The sequence below is a fragment of the Pristiophorus japonicus genome, chromosome 3 (assembly GCF_044704955.1).
Source record: "Pristiophorus japonicus isolate sPriJap1 chromosome 3, sPriJap1.hap1, whole genome shotgun sequence".
Classification (NCBI taxonomy): Eukaryota; Metazoa; Chordata; class Chondrichthyes; family Pristiophoridae; genus Pristiophorus; species Pristiophorus japonicus.
Window position 1 is genome coordinate 321,903,982 of NC_091979.1, and position 22,085 is coordinate 321,926,066.

At 45.6% G+C, this 22,085-nt stretch overlaps 1 protein-coding gene across 1 annotated transcript in view; it reads left to right on the forward strand.

Annotated features, from left to right (window-relative positions):
• The window catches only part of hectd2 (HECT domain containing 2), a 113,812-nt gene that overhangs the window by 72,026 nt on the left and 19,701 nt on the right, over positions 1–22,085 (forward strand). Inside the window, exons 13-14 of the mRNA XM_070875103.1 lie at positions 6,780–6,868; positions 14,905–15,063. Coding sequence (XP_070731204.1) covers positions 6,780–6,868; positions 14,905–15,063 — 248 coding nt within the window. The remainder of the gene's footprint in view (positions 1–6,779; positions 6,869–14,904; positions 15,064–22,085) is intronic.

The following is a 22,085-nucleotide window of genomic DNA, read 5'->3' on the forward strand; positions in this document are numbered from 1 at the left end:
TGCCAGCGACGCCCACATCCCAGGAACAAATATTTTTTAAAGAGCTATGTGACCTTGGATAGAAAATTTGGGGTCCAGATTTTAAGGTTTATTTTGTGCAACTATATTACAAAATAAAATTCCTGCTAAGATCTTAAAGTAATGGGATACAAACAGAGCAAATACAGAGGAATATAGATCGACTGCAAGATTGAGCCGATGAATAATAGATGTCACTTTTTATGGGCAGATTCAATGTCATCCATGTGGGATTCAGGAAGTTTCAAACATGACTATTCCATGCAGGAATACCTATGAAAATAAACTGGTCAAGAAAGAGACAGGGGGTTGGAGGGGCATGTTGTGGAGGAGGTAACAGTGGTTGCCTGTTAGACGTACACAAATAGTGTAAGGCCATTGTAGAAAAAGCAAATGGAGCTTAAGGTTCTATTGCTATAAACATTTAGTACAAATCAAAGAATACTAGGCTTAGGACTTTAGAATGTCTCTGAAATGTCCACACTTGGAGCATTGAGTTCAGCTTTGGTCCCCATGCATCATGAAGGATAGCAACGCTAAGAAGTGGAAGGTGACTAGGATGAAAGCAAATAATAGCAATGAGCATATGCTCGAAGAATTAGGGCTATTTACTCTGGAGAAATGCAGAATTAGAGGGGAATGGTTGAAGCTTTTTAAAGTGATGAAGCAACTGGATATAGTCCAGTTAGGTTATTTGAAATAGATGTGGGTGGTAGGCTTAGAGAGGCCAATGGGGCCGGGAAATTCAGCCTCCCAAAAAGGCCTCTTCCCGCCGGTAAGTGGAGTGCCCGCTGATTTGCGGTCGAATGACCACCGCCAGCGAAAGTCACCTCGGGGGTTTTTGCAGCGGTGTTCACTTCCACCCAGCTGTTGCTGACCCCGCCTAAGTGTATAATCAAAGCACGCACCACCGATCTCCCGCACCCTCCAGCGAAATTCACCTGGGACAATCTTCCCCCCACCACTCGGTGTCCCCGACAGCTTTTTCTGTCGGTGCAGTTTGTTCGAAGTGTGTGCAACATGGCTGCGCTGTGGTTGTTCAAGGCGAGGGCACACTGCCGCGGCTGCCATCCTTTTTCTTTTTCCAGCCGACTGCCAAATCGGGCTGACAATTATACCCCCTTCCCCCCCCCCCCCTCCCCCCCCCCCGGGTTCGGCCGGGCCGCTAACAGGCAGCCTGGCACCTCCCTCTTGGGTGCCAGGCCACTGGCCAGGCCAAAACGCTCCCTATGGCCCAGTGGACCAAACTAGAATAATGGCAGCGGCTCTTCCCTTTAAGTGAAGGGGAAACATAGAAACATAGAAAATAGGTACAGGAAAATAGGCTCTTCGAGCCTGCACCACCAGTCAATAAGATCATGGCTGATCATTCACCTCAGTACCCCTTTCCTGCTTTCTCTCCATACCCCTTGATCCCTTTAGCTGGAAGGGCCATATCTAACTCCCTCTTGAATATATCCAATGAACTGGCATCAACAACTCTCTGCGGTAGATAATTCCACAAGTTAACAACTCCCTGAGTGAAGAAGTTTCTCCTCCTATAAGTCCTAAATGGCTTACCCCTTATTCTTAGACTATGTCTCCTGGTTCTGGACTTCCCCAACATCGGGAACATTCTTCCTGCATCTAACCTGTCCAGTGTCATCAGAATTTTATATGTTTCTATGAGATCCCCTCTCATCCTTCTGAACTCCAGTGAATACAGGCCCAGTCGATCCAGTCTCTCCTCATATGTCAATCCTGCCATCCCGGGAATCAGTCTATTGAACCTTCGCTGCACTTCCTCAATAGCAAGAACGTCCTTCCTCAGATTAGGAGACCAAAACTGAACACAATATTCCAGGTGAGGCCTCACTAAGACCCTGTACAACTGCAGTAAGACCTCCCTGCTCCTATACTCAAATCCCCTAGCTATGAAGGCCAACGTACCATTTGCTTTCTTCACCGCCTGCTGTACCTGCATGCCAACTTTCAATGACTGATGTACCATGACACCCAGGTCTCGTTGCACCTCCCCTTTTCCTAATCTGCCGCCATTCAGATAATATTCTGCCTTTGTGTTTTTGCCACCAAAGTGGATAACCTCACATTTATCCACATTATACGGCATCTGCCATGCGTTTGCCCACTCACCTAACCTGTCCAAGTCACCCAGCAGCCTCCTCACAGCTCACACCGCCACCCAGCTTGGTGTCATCTGCAAACTTGGACACGCGTCATGACATCATCAGCGCCAGGCTGATGACTGACAGCGACGGAGACTCTGTCCCGCCTCCATTTCCGCCCCTCTAGAGTGCTCATCACTGCACTTCCGCCCCCTTTATGACCGGCTTCCGGCCCGCCGCTCCAAAGAAATTGCCAAAGAGCTGAATTTCGCGCAGGAGACCACCTCATCCACAGTGGCGGAAAAAAACCTTTAACAGCGGCAGGTGCGACCCATTTCAAACGGGTCTGAATTTCTACCCCCCATGTTTATGAAATCTGTAGACAAGGGTTCGGTCAAAACTTTGATGTACATAGTGAGTTTAGGGTTGCTACAGTCTTTAAAAAATAATTTGACAAGTTCCTGTGAAAAACAAACATTTCCAGTTATAACAGGCAATTTGCTAATTCATTGACGTTGTAATGAGTCATGGACAATGGCAGTCTCTTTGATTGGAGAGAAATTTCCAAAACCTTTTCCTGAATCGACCACAGGTTTTTTTTTTGACTTTTTGCCTCTCTCATGGGACAGCATTGCCAGGAATGGGTGGACAATGTGAAAGGTTGCATCAACAACTGATGGAACAGGCTTCGTATACCCGCTACTGATAACTTTATTGTTTAGTGCCCTTTTATCATATGTTTGTAAATTATGAGACTGGGTTTGCAGAATAGACAATTAGAATGTAAAAAGGGATTGGGGGTGGGGTGGAACTGGGAGATAGATCTTTGAAGCCATCACACAGTGTACAACAGCAGTAAAAAGCCAAGAAGATCTTTGGTTTACAGCCAAAGGATAGAACATACATCCCACACATAATAAGCCTTTACCTTTTAAACAGTTTTAATTAAGAATACATTTTGGTCGCACTAAGTACCGTTACAGAGATACTTGGTAAAGAAGGAAAGATGCAAATCAGTTTAATATTTTATATGATTCTTGGCTTTTGTCATAGAAACCCATAATTTAAACAGATGGATAATAAAGAGCTACTCTGCCATATACACACAGATTTATTTACGTGACTGTGGTATATGAGGGCACCATTAATATTTTAATCTACTGATTGCAGATATGGTAACTACTATTAATTTTCCAAGAACCAATCAAAAACACTGCGCATTACTTGGTATAATGCTCTTGTCTACTTAAAACAGCATAATCCCCTGACTTACTGTGAGCCATGGGAGATATACCAGAGTTTGTCTTGCTCATATCTCTGTATTTCTCTATATCTATACCTAATTAGGAACATAGGGCCCAGATTTGCCCAAACCCTTTTTTCGGCGCACTCATCCAAGAATTGCCGACTTTTTGCGTTCAAAATGGCGCCAAAAAACTTACTCACGATTCTGCTGTGTGTCCCGGGTCCTGGCGTGGTGTATATAGTGGAGTGGGGGGGGCGGAGCTACAGCCCTGCGCTGAAAACCGTGCCGGCAGTTGTCCGCATGCGCAGTGGAGTCTGCGCGCATGCGCAGTAGCTCCTCGCCCTCCCAGTGCGTCCTGCAGGCTTTGAGTGGGACCCGATGCTCGCTGCCCCTATCCCTGGCCGAGGGGACAACCCGATGTTCGCCGCCCCTATCCCTGGCCGAGTGCTCTCCCGCACTGGCCCACGAGCTATTGAACAAATGGAAACCTGCTGTGCTAACTTGTTTCTGGCAAAAATATGGGGAAGTTGTTTCTATTTTACACATCTTTTGGGAGTATCTCGGCATACAGCCTTTGGAGCCAATTACTTACAGAGAATGGAAACATCGCTCGGCTTAATTTGTTTTAGGGAGATCCCTGTACAGGTAAAAAAATGATTGTGAAGGAGACCTGTAAAAATGTGCAAATTGATGAGTGACATGAAAAAAGCCCTGTACATGTAAGTAGCTGCTTGTGTTGTTTAAACTTCTGTGATTGTGTATTTGCAGAGTTCCTTTATTTTCATTTAATCTTTCCTTAAAAAATCCTGGTGCTTTAGGTGCAGGTCTTCTCCACTATCTTCTATTTTTTATTTGTTATCGAAAGCTTTTTGTGCTTTGTTTAGTGCTTTGTAAGTCTTGGTGCTTTAGAATGTACTAACCTGCGCCGATTTCTTAACTCTCCGCAAGGGTTTTCTGTGCGGCCGCAAGTGGCCACATACGCTGGCCTAAGTTAGTTTGGAGCAACTATTAGCTGTCCATACTGGCCAAAATGGCTGGTAACGCCCCCTTTTGAAAAAAAAACTAAAAAAAATCCTAACCAACTCACTTACACTGGAGCAAATTAAATGTGCAGAATGGGGATTTGTAAGATACTCCAGAAAAATCAAATTGCTCCAAAAAAAATGGAGCAACACCTGGGCAAGTTTGGGCCCATTAAAATGGGGGAGAATGTTCCAAATTTCCACTACCATTTGTGTGAACATAAGAACAAAAGAACATAAGAATTAGGAACAGGAGTAGGCCATCTAGCCCCTCGAGCCTGCTCCGCCGTTCAACAAGATCATAGCTGATCTGGCCGTGGACTCAGCTCCACTTACCCGCCCGCTCTCCATAACCCTTAATTTCCTTATTGGTTAAAAATCTATCTATCTGTGACTTGAATACATTCAATGAGCTAGCCTCAACTGCTTCCTTGGGCAGAGAATTCCACAGATTCACAACCCTCTGGGAGAAGAAATTCCTTCTCAACTCAGTTTTAAATTGGCTCCCCCGTCTTTTGAGGCTGTGCCCCCTAGTTCTAGTCTCCCTGACCAGTGGAAACAACCTCTCTGCCTCTATCTTGTCTATCCCTTTCATTATTTTAAATGTTTCTATAAGATCACCCCTCATCCTTCTGAACTCCAACGAGTAAAGACCCAGTCTACTCAATCTATCATCATAAGGTAACCCCCTCATCTCCGGAATCAGCCTAGTGAATCGTCTCTGTACCCCCTCCAAAGCTAGTATATTCTTCCTTAAGTAAGGTGACCAAAACTGCATGCAGTACTCCAGGTGCGGCCTCACCAATACCCTTTACAGTTGCAGAAGGACCTCCCTGCTTTTGTACTCCATCCCTCTCGCAATGAAGGCCAACATTCCATTTTCCTTCCTGATTACCTGCTGCACCTGCAAACTAACTTTTTGGGATTCATGCACAAGGACCCCCAGGTCACTCTGCACCGCAGCATGTTGTAATTTCTCCCCATTCAAATAATATTCCCTTTTACTGTTTTTTTTCCCCAAGGTGGATGACCTCACACTTTCCGACATTGTATTCCATCTGCCAAACCTTAGCCCATTCGCTTAACCTATCTAAATCTCTTTGCAGCCTCTTTGTGTCCTCTACACAACCCGCTTTCCCACTAATCTTTGTGTCATATGCAAATTTTGTTACACTACACTCTGTCCCCTCTTCCAGGTCATCTATGTATATTGTAAACAGTTGTGGTCCCAGCACCGATCCCTGTGGCACACCACTAACCACCGATTTCCAACCCGAAAAGGACCCATTTATCCCGACTCTCTGCTTTCTATTCGCCAGCCAATTCTCTATCCATGCTAATACATTTCCACTGACTCCGCGTACCTTTATCTTCTGCAGTAACCTTTTGTGTGGCACCTTATCGAATGCCTTTTGGAAATCTAAATACACCACGTCCATCGGTACACCTCTATCCACCATGCTCGTGAAGAAGCGCTTCTTGACAACGCACCTGGATGGCTTAGCTCTAAATATAAGCTTAAGTCCACTTGTTCTGGGCTTCCCCTACAAGAGAGTTCTCACTATCTGCCCTATCAAATCCTTTAATCATCTTGCACACCTCGATTAGATTAATTGTCCCTCATTATATGAGATTTTCAAAATGGCACAAAGGTTTACTGAAAGAGTTACAAGGAACCTTTTGGATGAAGATGTAAATAAATATAAAACTACAGAGCCAGTGAATGAGAATTACGAACTTCAGATAAGTCCTCAAAGCAGCAGGTTTATTGTTTTCTGCTATCTTCTGATCAAATATTATGATATCATACAGCAGGTTCATTTCAGAATCTGAGCTGGACTGAAATTCAATGCGTAGAAACAATGAGAAACATGAAACGTTGTGGTCGACAGGATAATACTGGTGTAAAGATATGAGGCCAAGTAACATTAAGTATCAAGAGTGATCATTTTGAAAAGGACCAGAAAATGGCTCCTTGCAATATTTTTAAATTATTCTATATAGGTACAGTTGTATGAGCAGAAAAATAATGTAACTTGAGCATTCTTGTATTTGGATGTGAACATTATTATTCCACGTACATTGTATTCCCATTGTAACGCCACACCTCTAATGCATCTGTCCATCATTTATCATTTGCAATTCATGATGCAGTGCTAATCATTTCATACTAGAAAGAAAATGGAGAAACAATCTCTTTCATATACCAAATAACACAGCATGAAAAGTAACAGTTAGCCAGAGAGCAATTACAGACATTTTGAGAGATCCTTTTTGCATTTTATTTGTAAAGCCCACTTGAGGACCACACACATCCGTAATTCACTCAACGTTGTGCATATACTTTTTAAAAAGTGTCATAAAATTTAAGTGCATTTTGTTTAACAGGAATGTTTGTATATCAGTGGGATTCACGGTTCTATTGGTTCAGCAGCTTTAAATGTGAGAGCTACTCTGAATTTCGATTGGTTGGAGCTGTATCCTTTGCAATTTTATGTCAATACACTATGCAAACAGTAATAAGTTTGCAAGGGAAGTATATTGTATAGGGGACTTTGAAATAACAGTGATGTTTTGTAAGGTCTTTCAGATAGCATGTCTAAAAAAAAAGGAGAAATCTTTTATGAACATTAGGTATGAGCACAGATTAATTAAGTTAAATCATTTGAATCCAGTTCCCAGTCCACAAAACAAAAGTACCCAATATTAAACACAAAGTGACACAAGTTTGCCAAAACTGACTCAGAATCAACATGAGCAGAGCAAGATAATGTCCTATCGAAGTCAGAATACTATATTTAAAAACCTCTGCGGGCCAGGAACTGATTTTAAACTTTGCTCTTACTGAATATAGTTACTGGCTACTTGCCCTGATATTCTCCTAAAATTCCTTTCATCGCGACCAAGGTCATTTGTGTGTTCAGTAACGGAAACCTATTCTTCCTAAATATCTTTCTAAACTCTGAAATCAGAATCAAACATGCATAGTCATATAGATGTGGACTTGTATTTACTCTGTACAGCCACCAGGGGGCTTATTCACTGGAGTCCCAAGGGATCCCATAATCCCTTGGGAGCCCAGGTATTTAAGAAGGCTTCACAGGTTGGAGAGGCACTCTGGAGACCTGCAATAAAAGACGAAGGTCACACTTTACTTTGAGCTCACAGTGTTCAGTCTGACTCTTTCTCCAAACATAACAACTGGCGATGAGATACAGATAGCGAACCCAAAGATGCAGAGAACAGTGGGCATCCTGGAGAAATTTTCAGAGGGAGATGATTGGGAAACTTTTGTGGAGCGACTCAACCAATACTTCGTGGCCAACGAGCTAGATGGGGAAGAGAGCGCTGCCAAACGAAGGGCGATCCTCCTCACCGTCTGTGGGGCACCAACGTATGGCCTCAGGAAGAATCTGTTCACTCCAGCGAAACCCACGGAGAAATCGTATGATGATTTGTGCACACTGATCCGACAGCATTTGAACTCGAAGGAAAGCGTTCTGATGGCAAGGTACCGGTTCTACACCTACAAAAGGTCTGAAGGCCAGGAAGTGGCAAGTTACGTCTCCGAGCTAAGACGCCTTGCAGGACATTGTGATTTGAAAGACATTTGGAGCACATGCTCAGAGACTTTTTTCATACTTGGCATTGGCCACGAAACTATACTTTGTAAACTTTTGACTGTAGAGATCCCAACCTTGAGTAAGGACATAGCGATAGTCCAGGCATTCATTGCCACCAGTGACAATGCGAGGCAAATCTCTCAGCACATAAGTGCTGCAACATGTACTGTGAATAAAATGACATTGTTTTCAAATCGTAATATACAGGGCAGGTCACACATACCTGCAGCTGCACGTCTGCAGATGTCTCAGAGTCCACCATCAAGGGTGATGAATGCAAGGCCATTAACACCTTGTTGGTGCTGCGGGGGTGATCATCGTTTCCATTCATGTCGATTCAAAGAGTACGTTTGCAAGGGTTGTGGAACAATGGGACACCTCCAACGAGTATGCAGGCGAGCTGCAAAGCCTGTTAAACCTGAAAACCATCGTGTTGCAGAGAAGGACAGATCCACGGAGGATCACAACGAACCAGAGCCTCAGATCGAGGAGGCAGAGGTACATGGGGTGCACATAGTCACCACAAATTGTCCCCCGATAATACTGAATGTTGAACTAAATGAACTCCCGGTGTCAATGGAGCTGGACATGGATGCGAGCCAGTCCATCATGGGCAAAAAGATTTTTGAAAGGTTGTGGTGCAACAAGGCATCAAGGCCAGTCTTAATTCCAGTTCGCATGAAACTAAGAACTTACACGAAAGAACTGATTCCTGTAATCGACAGTGCTACCATAAAGGGCTCCTACGATGGAGCGGTGCACAAGCTACCACTCTGGGTGGTACCGGGCGATGGTCCCACACTGCTCGGCAGGAGCTGGCTGGTAAAGATACGCTGGAACTGGGCCGACGTCTGAGCACTATCGCCCGCTGACGACACCTCGTGTGGCCAGGTCTTAAACAAATTTACTTCGCTGTTTGAACCAGGCATCGGGAAATTCCAAGGAACAAAAGTGCAGATCCACCTAATTCCGGGGGCGCAACCCATCCATCACAAGGCGAGAGCAGTACCGTACATGATGAGAGAAAGGGTAGAGATCGAGCTAGACCGGCTGCAAAGAGAGGGCATCATTTCACCGATCGAGTTCAGCGAGTGGGCCAGTCCTATTGTCCCAGTCCTCAAGGGAGATGGCACCGTCAGAATCTGTGGCGATTACAAAGTAACTATCAATCGTTTCTCCCTGCAGGATCAATACCCACAACCAAAGGCCGATGAACTCTTTACAACGGAGGAAAGACATTCACGAAGCTGGATCTGACTTCAGCCTACATGACGCAGGAACTGGAGGAATCATCGAAGGCCCTCACCTGCATCAACACGCACAAAGGTCTTTTTGTTTATAACAGATGCCCGTTTGGAATCCGATCAGTGGCGGCGATATTCCAGAGAAACATGGAAAGTTTACTGAAGTCGGTCTCGCACGCCGTGGTCTTCCAGTATGACATCTTGGTCACAGGTCAGAACACAGTCGAGCACCTGCAGAACCTGGAGGAGGTTCTTAGTCGACTCAACCGCATGGGGCTCAGGTTAGAATGCTCGAAGTGCATTTTCCTGGCGCCTGAAGTAGAGTTCTTGGGAAGGAGGATTACGGCGGACGGCATCAGGTCCACCAACGCGAAGACGGAGGCAATCGAGAACGCACCGAGGCCACAGAACGTGACGGAGCTGCGTTTTTTTCTGGGACTCTTGAACTACTTTGGTAACTTCTTACCGGGTCTCAGCACACTGTTAGAACCACTGCATGTCTTACTATGAAAAGGGGGCGAATAGGTTTGGGGCAAAAGCCAAGAAAATGTCTTTGTAAAAGTGAGGAAATTGTTATGCTCAAACAAATTGCTTGTGTTGTATGATCCATGTACGCTTTTGGTACTAGCATGTGATGCGTCATCATATGGCGTCGGGTGTGTATTGCAACAAGCTAATGATTTCGGAACACTGCAACCGGTTGCTTATGCATCCAGAAGTCTGTCTAAGGCTGAGAGAGCCTACAGCATTATTGAAAAAGAAGCGTTAACGTGTGTTTATGGGGTAAAGAAAATGCATCAATACCTGTTTGGGCCAAAATTCGAATTGGAAACTGACTATAAGCCACTGATATCCCTGTTTTCCGAGAGTAAAGGGATAAATACCAATGCATCAGCCTGCATCCAGAGATGGGCGCTCACATTGTCCGCATACAACTATGCCATCTGCCACAGGCCAGGCATAGAAAACTGCACCGATGCTCTCAGTAGGCTGCCATTGCCGACCACGGGGGTGGAAATGGCACAGCCCGCAGACCTAGCCATGGTCATGGAAGCATTTGAGAGTGAGCAATCACCCATCACTGCCTGGCAGATCAAAACCTGGACAAGCCAGGACCCCTTATTATCTCTAGTCAAAAGCTGTGTGCTTCATGGGAGCTGATCCAGTGTCCCAGTGGAAATGCAGGAAGAGATAAAGCTGTTCCAGCGGCGCAAAGATGAAATGTCCATACAGGCAGACTGCCTTCTGTGGGGCAATCGAGTAGTGGTCCCAAGAAGGGCAGAGACACCTTCATCAATGACCTCCACAGTACCCACCCAGGCATCGTAATGATGAACGTGATAGCGAGATCCCACGTGTGGTGGCCCAGTATCGATGCGGACTTAGAGTCCTGCGTTCACAGATGTAATACATGTTCGCAGTTAAGCAATGTACCCAGCGAGGCGGCGCTAAGTTTATGATCTTGGCCCTCCAAACCGTGGTCTTGGTTACACGTCGACTATGCAGGCCTGTTCTTGGGTAAAATGTTCCTTGTGGTTGTAGACACGTACTCCAAGTGGATTGAATGTGAGATAATGTCAGCCAGCACGTCCGCTGCCACTACTGAAAGCCTGCGGGCCATGTTTGCCACTCACGGCTTACCCGATGCCCTGGTGTGTGACAACAGGCTATGTTTTACCAGTGCTGAGTTCAAAGAATTCATGACCCGTAACAGGATCAAACATGTCACATCTGCCCCGTTTAAACCAGCGGCCAATGGTCAGGCAGAGAGAACAGTGCAAACCATCAAGCAAGGCTTGATGAGGGTAACTGAAGGCTCACTGCAGACTATCCCAAGTCCTGCTTAGCTACCGTACGAGATCCCACTCACTCACTGGGATCCCACCTGCTGAACTGCTCATGAAAAGAGCACTGAAGACAAGGCTCTCGTTAGTTCACCCTGATCTACATGAACAGGCAGAGAGCAGGCGGCTTCAACAAAATACATACCATGAGAGCGCAAATGTGTCATGCGAGATTGAAATCAATGATCCTGTATTTGTATTAAATTATGGACAAGGTCCCAAGTGACTTCCGGCACTGTCGTGGCCAAAGAGGGGAGCAGGGTGTTTCGGGTCAAACTTTGAAATGGACTCATTCACCGGAAACACTTGGACCAAATCAAACTCAGATTCACGGACTATCCTGAGCAACCCACCTTGGACCCTACCTTTTTTGATCCCCCAACATACACACCAGTGGCAACCGGCACCACGGTTGACCACGAAGCAGAACCCATCATCCACAGCAGCCCTGTAGGGCCCAACACACCAGGCAGCCCAGCAAGGCCAGCTGCACAGCAGCCCAGCGGCCCAGCGAGAGCCCAACAAATGATTCAACAACACCAGCTTTCACACTGAGACGATCAACTAGGGCATGAAGGGTCCCAGATCGACTCACATTGTAAATAGGTACACTATTGACTTTCCGGTGGGGAGTGTTGTTGTATATGTGGACTTGTATTTACTCTGTACAGCCACCAGAGGGTTCATCTCCCAGAGTTCCAAGAGATCCCATAATCCCTTGAGAGCACAGGTATTTAAGGAGGCTTCACAGGTTGGGGAGGCACTCTGGAGACCTGCAACAAAAGACTAAGGTCACACTTTACTTTGAGCTCACAGTGTTCAGTCTGACTCTTTCTCCATACACAACACATAGAACTCGATGTGATTGTTTCAATCAATCACCCTTGCCAACTTTATCCTTCTTTTGGAGGAGCATTTCCTCCTGCTTGATTTTAAAAATGAATCTATTTTTGCTGATTGTACTTTTCAAAACTATTTACATGATTTATGGCTTATAATTTGCTGAAAAGTAATGGTGTGTGAATAGACGCACGCCCCTATTAATGTGCGAATCATGATGCAACTTGTGGCATGGAAGAGATACCCAATGAATTGCAAATCTCCACACAAGTTGGTGACTGATCGCTTCATCGATAGCCTCACGAAAACGGCATCTCAACCTTAATCTAGGTGATTTTCATGAAGTTGCTGCATTTACACATTAATTGCTTATTAAACTCTCCATAAAAAGTTAAGTCTAGTAATTAATAGTATAAGTACCCTTTTAACTGCGTTATGATTGTTAATGACTGCCAATCAACTTCTCTTGCCCAAAAAGTGAACAATTAAAGTGTGGAGTCTCATTCCTTCAGGTCGTGAATTGTTTTGGAGATTTAAAAAATGTAAAATTTTAACATTTGTTTCTTACTTTTCATTTTTGGCTTTTTTTCTCTCTCTCTCTTAATCCAATGTTTATTTTCCTCTTTTTATTTCTCTTTCTGTACTTGATTTGACATTGAATTCACCCACGCTAATTTACACTAAAGTCCCCAATGCTCCATTGTCCTCGCTGCACCATTATCAGCTCGCATGCCCAATAACTTTGTGGGCAAAATTATTTTGAGCTGAAGGTGTGCTGGAACAAGTCGAACTAATAGGGCACACCATAATTCTCCAACAAATTCTGGGCCAGTATCTTTAACTCCGCCTCCTTTCTGGTCAAAAGTCTTCCTACTTGTATTGCGAGGTTAGTTGCCATATATAGGGGTCAAGTTTCGACCTGAGTTGCTCCTATTTTTTTGGAGCAACTAGTTTAGAATGGAGTATCTTAGAAATTGCAATTCTCGGCATTTAGTTTGCTCCAGTTCTAGTGAGTTAGAACAGAACAGTTTTATTTTCAAAAGGGGGCGTGTCTGGCCACTTACGACTGTTTTGCAAGTTTAGGCAGTGAAAACATACTCCAAACTAACTTAGAATGGAATAAGTGTAGATTTTTGTATGCTCAGAAAAACCTTGCCTACACTTATAAATCAGGCGCAGGGGATGAGAGAGAGCGTGGGGGAGGAAAGTTTGCAAACATAAAACACATCACTTTTACAAATAAAGAGCCATCATCAATAATAACTGATAAATAAATCAATAAATCAACCAATAAATCAATCAAAAAAAATTTAAAAATTTAAAATAAAAAAAATTTAAAAATCAATAAATAGAAAATTAAGTTTCTACTCACCTACTGCAGCACCAGGAGCCCTCCAACAACATACTGGGATGTACCCCCCCCCCCCCCCCGCCCAGTCTCTCTCTCTCTCTCTCTCTCTCTCTCTCTGTCAGTGTGTCTCTCTCTGTCTGTCAGTGTTTCTGACAGCGAGGGGGGAGAGGACAGGAGGGAGGGAGGGGAAGGAGGGAGGAGGCAGGGGGAGAAGAGGGGGGAAGAGAGGGAGGGAGGGGGAGAAGAGAGGGAGGAGGGGGGGAGGAGAGGGGAGGGGGGATAGGAGAGGGAGGGGGGGAGGGGAGAGGGAGGGGGAGAGGAGAGGGAGGGGGGGAGGGGAGAGGGAGGGGGAGAGGAAAGGGAGGGAGGGGGGAGAGGAAAGGGAGGGAGGGGGGAGGAGGAGATGGGAGGGGAGGAGGGGGAGGAGGGGAGGGGAAGAGCGGGGGAGGAGGGAGGGAGGGAGGCTGAACGGGTCCAGCCGATGAGAGGAAGCCGGGCCGAAGACTTTGGGCGGGGCCCGCCCCCAGCAAGATGCCAGGCGGACCCCGTTGAGGACGTGGAGGGAGGGGGAACGGCTGAACGGGAGTGGGGGGGGGCATGGGGGGAGCGGACCGGAGCTGAATGGGGCAGGAGGGGGACCGGGAGAGAGCCGGAGCTGAACAGCGGGGCGGGGGGGAGGGCGGTGGGAGAGAGCGGGAGCTGAATGGGTGAGGGATGGGCGGGGGAGCGGCAGGCAGCGGACCTGAGCTTAGTGGCGGGGGGGGGGAGAGCTGGAGCGGGAGCTGAAGCTCAAGAGGAGGGAGGCCTGAGCCCGATCTTCGCTGCCCCAGTGAGCCCATTCGGCCAGCGCTAGGGGCGGCATGCTTCGGGGCCCTCCCACGCAGCCTCGGCGGCCTGGAGCTGCTGCACATGCACGCACACTCTAGCGCGCATGTGCAGAGGTCCCAGCACTGTTTACAGCGCCGGGCCCTGGTTCCCCCCCCCCCACCCCCTACAGCTTGTGCTGCGCTGCACCAAGGGCCTGGAACGTTCCAGCAGTGGGGAGAATACCGAGGTAAGTTTAAGGCGCGGTTTTGAGCGCGAAAATCAGGCGTGGCTCGCAGGGCTGCGCCGTTCTAAGCACGGCCCGAAACTTGACCCCATAAATTCTAGTTTTTCAATGTATGGCTTAGAATTTGTTGGGAAAATAACCGTGAGTTAACTGTGCACACCGTTACGAATGTGTTTTTTAAAAAAACAGGAATTTATGGTGAGAAGGAGGCATCCCATGAATTATGAGTGATTACAAATTAGCTTCGTAAAAATGGGAGTTCGCTGTCAACCTCCCCGTGAGTTTTAAGAAATTGCTCGTAAATCGAATTAAACATAGTTACGGCTGGTATTTAATGGCGTAAGGATCCTTTTAATTACAAGATTTATGTTCCTGCAAGGCCACTCAACATCAGAGAGCCAGAAAGGGAACAAATAACATGGTGGAATCTCACTCCTGTAGGTAGTAATTTGTTCCGAGAGCTTTTTTTTTTAAATCTTTTTTCGGAGAAATTCTATTTTGTTTTATGGATTGTACTCACTTGTGTGTTGTACCTTTACCTTAACATTTCCGTTGTGTAGCTGATGGGTCTGGCTGTATATAATAGCATCACCCTTGATGTTCGGTTTCCACCCTGCTGCTACAAAAAGCTACTGAGTCCTCCTGTTGTTCCATGCGATCAGAATACTACTGTTGGAGTAGCAATGCTGACAATCGATGACCTGGGCCAGCTTATGCCAGTAAGTGTCTTTGTGAGATCTACATTTTCAAGATCATTTTATTCAACCAGAGCTTTTAAGATTATTCTGTTGCTCACTTACACTCGTACACTCCTTTTATTAAAAAAAAAACACACTTAGCTTACACTAAATCTGTTGCTACTTAACTCTATGATTCATTGCAACGAGAGGCTTGAAATCATGAGCGTTCTCTGAAAATATATGGAGGATATAATGCCCACATAAAGCCGGAGTTTTTCCATAACTGTCAGTGCCAAAGCCATGTAGCTCAGAAGTAATGAAGGCAGCAATAGTTATGGTCATTTAAACAATTGAAAGAAGGTGTGGCTTCTGCCATTACTGGTAAGAGACTCTGTGAATTCTATTGGTCAGTTTCTTGGAGTAGAATTTGAAAGATAACTTGGATAAATTATTTACACCATTATCTGCTGTTAGCAGCATGAAAACACAGTGATAAAATAACAATAATTTTAGAAGTTTTTTTTGATAGAAAACATTTTGTAACCCGGACATTTCATTTAAAGACGCAATGGCCATATATTTTGGATGCCACAAACTGATACATAGAAACATAGAAAATAGGTGCAGGAGTAGGCCATTCGGCCCTTCTAGCCTGCACCGCCAATCAATGAGTTCATGGCTGAACATGCAACTTCAGTACCCCATTCCTGCTTTCTCACCATACCCCTTGATCCCCCTAGCAGTAAGGACCTCATCTAACTCCTTTTTGAATATATTTAGTGAATTGGCCTCAAAAACTTCCTGTAGTAGAGATTTCCATAGGTTCACCACTCTCTGGGTGAAGAAGTTTTTCCTCATCTCGGTCCTAAATGGCTTGTCCCTTATCCTTAGACTGTGACCCCTGGTTCTGGACTTCCCCAACATTGGGAACATTCTTCCTGCATCTAACCTGTCTAAACCTGTCAGAATTTTTAATGTTTCTATGAGATCTCCTCTCATTCTTCTGAACTCCAGTGAATACAAGCCCAGTTGATCCAGTCTTTCTTGATATGTCAGTTCCACCATCCCAGAAATCAATCTGGTCAACCTTCGCTGCACTCCCTCAATAGCAAGAATGTCCTTCCTCAAGTTAGGAGACCAAAACTGTACACAATACTCCAGGTGTGGCTTCACTAAGGCCCTGTACAACTGTAGCAACACCTCCCTGCCCCTGTACTCAAATCGCCTCGCTATGGAGGCCAACATGCCATATGCTTTCTTAACCGCCTGCTGTACCTGCATGCCAACCTTCAATGACTGATGTACCATGACATCCAGGTCTCGTTACACCTCCCCTTTTCCTAATCTGTCACCACTCAGATAATAGTCTGTCTCTCTGTTTTTACCACCAAAGTGGATAATCTCACATTTATCCACATTATACTTCATCTGCCATGCATTTGCCCACTCACCTAACCTATCCAAGTCACTCTGCAGCCTCATAGCATCCTCATCGCAGCTCACACTGCCACCCAACTTAGTGTCATCCGCAAATTTGGAGATACTACATTTAAACCCCTCATCTAAATCATTAATGGACAGTGTAAACAGCTGGGGCCCCAGCACAGAACCTTGTGGTACCCCACTAGTCACTGCCTGCCATTCTGAAAAGTCCCCATTTACTCCTACTCTTTGCTTCCTGCCTGACAACCAGTTCTCAGTCCACGTCAGCACACTACCCCCAATCCCATGTGCTTTAACCTAACATATGTACAGATCTGTTTATGCATACAAGAGTAAACCAGAACAAAACTTTGAACAATTTATTATTTTGCCATGATTATTTTGCCTCCACCTATAATTTATTTACTTCTTCATTTCCTCCATCGGCCAGTATCCTTCCCTCCCCATAGCTCTTGAAGTTGTTGACTCTTTACTTGGGTGCTATTTCTCAGGGGTGAGCACCTACCAGTACTTTTCTCAAATCGCCATACTTCCACATATGAGCGTAGACAGAGTGTGTTGGCTGGCTATTCACGGCTGTGTGTGATCCTGCCCTCACCTCGTGTTCACCGGATCACTGCATATAAACCAGCCATGAGACTGCTGACTGGTATTTCCCTCCCTTTGCCTGCTGCCTCGACTGAGAGCCAACTAAGCACAAATTGGGAAACAAGCCCACGATTCCTCTGGCCTCTTTGTCCATAGAAACATAGAAACATAGAAAATAGGTGCAGGAGTAGGCCATTCTGCCCTTCGAGCCTGCACCACCATTCAATGAGTTCATGGCTGAACATACAACTTAAGTACCCCATTCCTGCTTTCTCGCCATACCCCTTGATCCCCCGAGTAGTAAGGACTTCATCTAACTCCCTTTTGAATATATTTAGTGAATTGGCCTCAACCCAATTCTTTGGTCGAGAATTCCACAGGTTCACCATTCTCTGGGTGAAGAAGTTTCTCCTCATCTCGGTCCTAAATGGCTTACCCCTGATCCTTAGACTGTGACCCCTGGTTCTGGACTTCTCCAACATTGGGAACATTCTTCCTGCATCTAACCTGTCTAACCCCGTCAGAATTTTAAACGTTTCTATGAGATCCCCTCTCATTCTTCTGAACTCCAGTGAATACAAGCCCAGTTGATCCAGTCTTTCTTGATATGTCAGTCCCGCCATCCCGGGAATCAGTCTGGTGAACCTTCGCTGCACTCCCTCAATAGCAAGAATGTCCTTCCTCAAGTTAGGAGACCAAAACTGTACACGATACTCCAGGTGTGGCCTCACAAAGGCCCTGTACAACTGTAGCAACACCTCCATGCCCCTGTACTCAAATCCCCTTGCTATGAAGGCCAACATGCCATTTGTTTTCTTAACCACCTGCTATACCTGCATGCCAACCTTCAATGACTGATGTACCATGACACCCAGGTCTCGTTGCACCTCCCCTTTTCCTAATCTGTCACCACTCAGATAATAGTCTGTCTCTCTGTTTTTACCACCAAAGTGGATAACTTCACATTTATCCACATTATACTTCATCTGCCATGCATTTGCCCACTCACCTAACCTATCCAAGTCACTCTGCAGCCTCATAGCATCCTCCTCGCAGCTCACACTGCCACCCAACTTAGTGTCATCCGCGAATTTGGAGATACTACATTTAATCCCCTCGTCCAAATCATTAATGTACAATGTAAACAGCTGGGGCCCCAGCACAGAACCTTGCGGTACCCCACTAGTCACTGCCTGCCATTCTGAAAAGTACCCATTTACTCCTACTGTTTAGTTCCTGTCTGCCAACCAGTTCTCAATCCACACCAGCACACTACCCCCAATCCCATGTGCTTTAACTTTGCACATTAATCTCTTGTGTGGGACCTTGTCGAAAGCCTTCTGAAAGTCCAAATATACCACATCAACTGGTTCTCCCTTGTCCACTTTACTGGAAACGCCCTCAAAAAATTCCAGAAGATTTGTCAAGCATAATTTCCCTTTCACAAATCCAGGTTGACTTGGACCTATCATGTCACCTCTTTCCAAATGCGCTGCTATGACATCCTTAATAATTGATTCCATCATTTTACCCACTACCAATGTCAGGCTGACTGGTCTATAATTCCCTGTTTTCTCTCTCCCTCATTTTTTAAAAAGTGGGGTTACATTGGCTACCCTCCACTCCATAGGAACTGATCCAGAGTCTATGGAATGTTGGAAAATGACTGTCAATGCATCCGCTATTTCCAAGGCCACCTCCTTAAGTACTCTGGGATGCAGTCCATCAGGCCCTGGGGATTTATCGGCCTTCAATCCCATCAATTTCCCCAACACAATTTCCCGACTAATAAGGATTTCCCTCAGTTCCTCCTCCTTACTAGACCCTCTGACCCCTTTTATATCCAGAAGGTTGTTTGTGTCCTCCTTCGTGAATACCGAACCAAAGTACTTGTTCAATTGGTCTGCCATTTCTTTGTTCCCCGTTATGACTTACCCTGATTCTGACTGCAGGGGACCTACGTTTGTCTTTACTAACCTTTTTCTCTTTACATATCTATCGAAGCTTTTGCAGTCCGTTTTAATGTTCCCTGCAAGCTTCTTCTCGTACTCTATTTTCCCTGCCCTAATCAAACCCTTTGTCCTCCTCTGCTGAATTCTAAATTTCTCCCAGTCTCTGGGTTCACTGCTATTTCTGGCCAATTTGTATGCCACTTCCTTAGCTTTAATACTATCCCTGATTTCCCTTGATAGCCACGGTTGAGCCACCTTCCCTTTTTTATTTTTACGCCAGACAGGGATGTACAATTGTTGTAGTTCATCCATGCGGTCTCTAAATGTCTGCCATTGCCCATCCACTGTCAACCCCTTAAGTATCATTCGCCAATCTATCCTAGCCAATTCACGCCTCATACCTTCAAAGTTACCCTTCTTTAAGTTCTGGACCATGGTCTCTGAATTAACTTTTTCATTCTCCATCCTAATGTAGAATTCCACCATATTATGGTCACTCTTGCCCAAGAGGCCTCGCACAATGAGATTGCTAATTAATCCTCTCTCATTACACAACACCCAGTCTAAGATGGCCTCCCCCCTAGTTGGTTCCTCGACATATTGGTCTCGAAAACCATCCCTTATGCACTCCAGGAAATCCTCCTCTACCGTATTGCTTCCAGTTTGGTTAGCCCAATCTATATGCATATTAAAGTCACCCATGATAACTGCAGCACCTTTATTGCATGCACCTCTAATTTCCTGTCCGATGCCCTCCCCATCACTACAACTGTTTGGAGGTCTGTACACAACTCCCACTAATGTTTTTTGCCCTTTGGTGTTCTGCAGCTCTACCCATATAGATTCCACATCATCCAAGCTAATGTCCTTCCTAACTTATTGCATTAATCTCCTCTTTAACCAGCAATGCTATCCCACCTCCTTTTCCTTTTATTCTATTCTTCCTGAGTGTTGAATACCCTTGGATGTTGAGTTCCCAGCCCTGATCATCCTGGAGTCACGTCTCTGTAATTCCAATCACATCATATCTGTTAACATCTATTTGCACAGTTAATTCATCCACCTTATTACGGATACTCCTTGCATTAATACACAAAGCCTTCAGGCTTATTTTTTTAACATCCTTTGACCTTTTAGAATTATGATGTAGTGTGGCCCTTTTTGTTTCTTGCCTTTGTTTACTCGGCCTTCCACTATTGCTTTTTACCTTTCTACCATCTGTTTCTGACTCCATATTACTTTGCCCTGTCTCACTACATAGGTTCCCATCCCCCTGTCGTATTAGTTTAAACACTCCTGAACTGCATTATCAAATGTTACCCCTGGGACATCAGTTCCAGTCCTGCCCAAGTGCAGACCGTCCCTTTTTACAGGTCCCACTTCCCCCAGAACTGGTTCCAATGTCCCAGGAATTTGAACCCCTCCCTCTTGCACCACTGCTCAAGCCACGTATTTATTCCAACTATCCTGCTCCCTCTACTCTGATTAGCATGTGGCACTGGTAGCAATCCAGAGATTACTACCTTTGAGGTCCTACTTTTTAATTTAACTCCTAGCTCCCTAAATTCAGCTTGTAGGACCTCTTCCCGCTTCTTACCTATATCGTTGGTACCTACATGTACCATGGCAACTGGCTGTTCACCCTCCCTCTCCAGAATGCTCTGCAGCCGCTCCGAGACATCCTTGACCCTTGCACCAGGGAGGCAACATACCATCCTGGAGTCTCGATTGCGGCCGCAGAAACTCCTATCTATTCCCCTTACAATAGAGTCCCCTATCACTATAGCTCTCCCACTCATTTTCCCGCCCTTCTGTGCAGCAGAGCAACCCATGGTGCTATGAACTTGGCTGCTGGTGCCTTCCCCTGGTAAGTCATCTCCCCCAACAGTATCCAAAACGGTATATCTGTTTTGGAGGGAGATGACCGCAGAGGACCCCTGCACTACCTTCCTGCTCTTGCCTTGTCACTTGGTCACCAATTCACTATCTGTCCTAACCCTTACCTGCTGTGTGACCAACTCACTGAATGTGCTATCCACAACATTCCCAGCATCGCACATGCTCCAGAGTGAGTCCATCCGCAGCTCCAGTGCCGTCATGCGGTCTGTCAGGAGCTGCAGCTGGACACACTTCCTGCACACATAGTAGTCAGGGACTCTGGAAGTGTCCCTGACTTCCCACATAGCATAGGAGGAGCATGACACGGGTCCGAGCTCTCCTGTCATGACTTAACCCTTAAATTAATTTACTTACTAAAATTTACTTAAACACCAAACAGCTACTTAGTAGTTCACTGCCAATTAAACCAATCTAAAAGTCAGTCTAAAAGAGAGTTATACTTACCAGTCGAACAGCCAACCATTTACCAGCTTGGCTGTGATGTCACCTCTTGATTTTGCACTCCTCTATCTTTGTCTGCAGCTGGTTGGGCTGGTCTCTGGGCCTCCGTCTCCTACTCTCGCACTCCTTAACAGCTGCTCTACTGTCAGCACTGGTAGGAAAAACAAGACAAAACAGCACCTGCCACCCCCACTTGCCCGAACTCACCCAATTACCAAACTCACGAATGCCACACTTTGCTGCTGCGCTCCAGTTGAGATTTCTATCACTGTTTCAACAGTATTGAAAATAAATATGCCAGAGCAACTTAAAGTTTCAGGTGCAAATTTTTGCCCACTCACTTTGCCTGTCTATAAATCTGCAAAGGGATATAGACAGGCTAAGTGAGTGGGCAAATATTTGGCAGATGGAGTATAATGTGGGAAAATGTGAGGTTATCCAATGTAGCAGAAAAAATAGAAAAGCAAATAGGAAGAATGTTCCCAATGTTGGGGAAGTCCAGAACCAGGGGTCACAGTCTAAGGATAAGAGGTAAGCCATTTAGGACCGAGATGAGGAGAAACTTCTTCACCCAGAGAGTGGTGAACCTGTGGAATTCTCTACTACAGAAAGTTGTTGAGGCCAATTCACTAAATATATTCAAAAGGGAGTTAGATGAAGTCCTTACTACTAGGGGGATCAAGGAGTATGGCAAGAAAGCAGGAAGGGGGTACTGAAGTTGCATGTTCAGCCATGAAC